Source organism: Euphorbia lathyris, chromosome 1 (assembly GCF_963576675.1).
Source record: "Euphorbia lathyris chromosome 1, ddEupLath1.1, whole genome shotgun sequence".
NCBI lineage: Eukaryota > Viridiplantae > Streptophyta > Magnoliopsida > Malpighiales > Euphorbiaceae > Euphorbia > Euphorbia lathyris.
In genome coordinates, this window is record NC_088910.1 from 140466547 (window position 1) to 140469929 (window position 3383).

General features: G+C 34.9%; 1 protein-coding gene across 1 annotated transcript; it reads left to right on the forward strand.

Annotated features, from left to right (window-relative positions):
• Positions 1 to 397: 397 nt before the first annotated feature.
• Positions 398 to 2205, forward strand: LOC136211130 (F-box/LRR-repeat protein At5g02910-like). The gene is made up of 4 exons (XM_066002675.1): positions 398 to 637; positions 772 to 952; positions 1022 to 1699; positions 2022 to 2205. The coding sequence occupies exons 1-4, from the start codon at positions 479 to 481 to the stop codon at positions 2051 to 2053; spliced, it is 1050 nt and encodes a 349-aa protein (XP_065858747.1). The 5' UTR covers positions 398 to 478; the 3' UTR covers positions 2054 to 2205.
• The last annotated feature ends 1178 nt before the right edge of the window (positions 2206 to 3383 follow it).

A 3383-nucleotide genomic window follows, 5' to 3' on the forward strand; every position in this document is an offset into this window, starting at 1 on the left:
AAGCCCAATACGGTCCGGCCCAATCCAAAGCCCATTTGTAAACTTTTAAAACATAAGCAGTGTTTTTGCAAATCTGTCACTAAACCCTAGACCTTAGTTTGCCTGAAATAAATATTGAACTATCGTTTTCTTTTTCTTTTCAAAAATTGTCCGAATTCTACCATTTTGTAGATTTTCAAATCACAAACGCATACATAGCTTTGCAATCTCAGTTTTTGACTGTTTGTTTATGGCGGGATCGGGTGGAGCTTCCATGGTGGAAAGCGAGGGAAGTGGAGTTGGAAGCTGCGATTCAGAAAATGGAAATAAAAGAATCAAATCCGGCGAAGAAGAAGAAGAAGAAGACCGCCTTAGTGCCTTGCCGGATTTCCTTATTTTGGATGGAGTTGGCCGCGAATGTAGTGCAATTGAAATTTCATGTCCTAATGTTAAGAGATTGAGAATATCAGGTCTAGTGTGGTTTAAATCTCTTAAGTTAATGAATTTGCCTTCTTCACTCTATGCTACTTTTGATTTCTACTTCGACGATGTGGAGCTTGCAGACGAAATGAGTCACAATGACTGCATAAATTTGCTGCAGACTCTTGCTCAGATTGAGCATGTTGAGAAGCTACAAATTGGGCGTTGGTTGATTCAGGTAAGTTTCATATTAGGAATTCAGTCTCATTGAAAGTTTTTTAAGTTTAATTTCGTTTAACAGATGAATAGTAGCATTTGAAATTTGAATGATTATATAATCGTTACTGATTATTCATTGCGTTGTTTTTGAAGATTCTATCAACCTTGGAGCATGATGACTGCATAGATGACTACGTAGATTACTTGCCAGATTCTGACATCCACCGTATCGTCTCTTTTTTGCCATTAACAAAAGACGCATTTGAGAGGGACCTTTACAAGATGTGTCCGTTTAAATGGACTGATGACCCAATCCTCAACTTTGTTTCCAATGGTATGTATATTAGATAATTCATCAATTTGATTGACAATATACTTATTCTTCGTGATTGCTTGAATACAGAGAAATTTTTTATCGACTCCAAAAATATCCCTTTGATGTACCTGGATCCTAGATTGTCCTTGTGGATTCGCTATGCTGCCATCAAAACTGTAAAGGAGCTCATTTTGGATTGTGATTCTACTAACTTACAATTTAGAAGGGAGTACGTATTGCCGGAATTTGTTTTCAACAATTCTTCATTGGTTAAGATGAAGTTATGTGCATGTTATTTTATACCGGAGGGGAAAGTAAATTGGGAATCTCTTAAGAGTTTGCAGTTGGATCATTCTGAGTTGGGTAATCAAGCGCTTGAGGATGTTTTATCTGGTAGTCCTTTGCTTGAATGCTTAGAATTACGCTGTTGTAGCTTTGAAGGTGCGGTTGTTGTTGCTTCTGAGCATTTGAAAACATTTATTCTAGAAGAATTTGGTAAGGACTGTCCTGCCCTAGAAATTTCATGTCCTAATCTTGAGAGCTTGAAAATATGGGGACAGGTGGGTTCTACATTTCTTAAATTGACGAACTTGCCTTCTTCACTACATGCTACATTGGATTTGTACATCCTAGAATCAGATGATATTAGTCGTGATGACTGCATGAATTTGGTTGAGGAGACCATGAAGCAGATTTTACATGTTAAGGAGGTAGAAATTGCATTGACGAGGCGAGGAGCTATAAATTCGGAATTGGTTCTTAAAGGTAATTGTTTGACAAAAAATTTAAAACTTATTTACATTCTTCAGGATCAGGAATCTGTTACCTACAAACGTAGGGCAACTAACAAAATTGTGGGGCAACTAAATCCGCATGATTTCTTAATATAACTGTCTAAAGATAATATTTTACAACTAAATATGAGAATTAATTCTCATTAAGTTTTAGCTTATTGTAACTGATATATAACTGATTCTCTCAACTCTCACATTTTCTTAATATAACTGTCTGAAGATAATATTTTACAGCTAAATTTGAGAATTCATTCTCATTAGAAGTGTGTTTAAGTTTTAGCTTCTTATAACAGATATTAGAGTTCGAAAAGATGGGTTTACTTGAAGCTCCTAGCTGGTGGATCGGATGGATTTTGTGCTTCAAGTTTGTAAGAAAATGGTATCTTCTCCGCATTACCCATTGTGCAAATTTTAATGAGAATTTTGTGCTTCCCTTATGTTTTACTCATGGAAGTTGGTACTTTAGTGGTGGGGTGCATACTTTTAGCAAGAGTTAGTTGCTAGATAGTTATTGACTTGTTGTTACTCTCAATGAATCTTATCAACTCTGCTCTTATTTTGGTTCCATTTTTTAAGATAGTAATTCACTTGCTTCTTTCTTTGATGATTGTGAGTTTGTGCTTGTTAGAAAATTGAGTAACCATTTAATTCTATGAGTCTCCTCATTAGGTCATTGTGGTGCTTCATCACTTTTTTTGTTTTTGTCTCAAAAGTTGTGCTGGTTTCTTCTTAAACTATCGCATCTCTTGGCTAAATTACTTATCGGATTCTGCTACTCTCCTGAACCTTGGCTGTCCATTGTTCAAAATCACCCATGACGATAGGCTCCTCTTCTTCGTAGAACCTATTTTGAAAGCTTAGTAGCGATTTGTAAGAGATTGCTTAACTCCGTGTATTGGTTTTTAGTGTGTAAAAATTATCCTCCTCTTTATTCAATAAACATCCCCTTTTAAAGATGTACAATGGTTCCTGATCACACAAGTATTCTTCCCCAAATGGGATTCTACCAAAATAGCATTCTAAATGGTAAATACTAAAAATATTCCTAAATAACAAAAAACTCCTAAATAACAAAAAAAACACGTTAATCTTCCTAAATAATAAATAATAAATAATAAAAGACTCCTAAATATTAAAAACTCTTAAATAATAAACTGTACCGTGAAAAGTTGTCCGAGTCAGATGATACAATCAATCGATTTCTGATCTTAGCTGCCCTAATCTTCTCCAAAGTTTGTGAATTGTGTATTAAGCATTGATTAAGAGGAAAAAATTAGGATCACAAGACAAAGTTGACATTAACCTTGTAAGTTGTAACAGATATCAAATCTTATTGGCATTACATCCATTTGGGTCCCCAAACTAAAGCTTCAAAGTCAATTAGGACCTTAAACTATCAAAATCATTAATCTACCTTATCCTAAACTCAGAAACTTTGACTATTTCATAGAGACTCTAATAATCTTTGTGCTGGTTCAAAATGAATTTAGGGAAGAAGGTCTGAAATTGTTCAACCGAATGATTTTCGATGAGCTCTCAATTGGTGATTTTTGTTTAGAATGGGACTCAATTGAACATATAATGCATCATACGAAACAAGACTATCAGCCAATTTAACAGTTCCCATATGAATAGAGACTATGTTGCACGGACAC

Excerpts from the sequence above, each read along its gene's own strand:
- LOC136211130 (XM_066002675.1), top strand. The coding sequence starts at position 479 with ATGAATTTGCCTTCTTCACTCTATGCTACTTTTGATTTCTACTTCGAC. Across the intron at positions 953-1,021 it reads CCTCAACTTTGTTTCCAATG|AGAAATTTTTTATCGACTCC; the intron begins GTATGTATATTA and ends GCTTGAATACAG. Across the intron at positions 1,700-2,021 it reads TTCGGAATTGGTTCTTAAAG|ATATTAGAGTTCGAAAAGAT; the intron begins GTAATTGTTTGA and ends TTCTTATAACAG.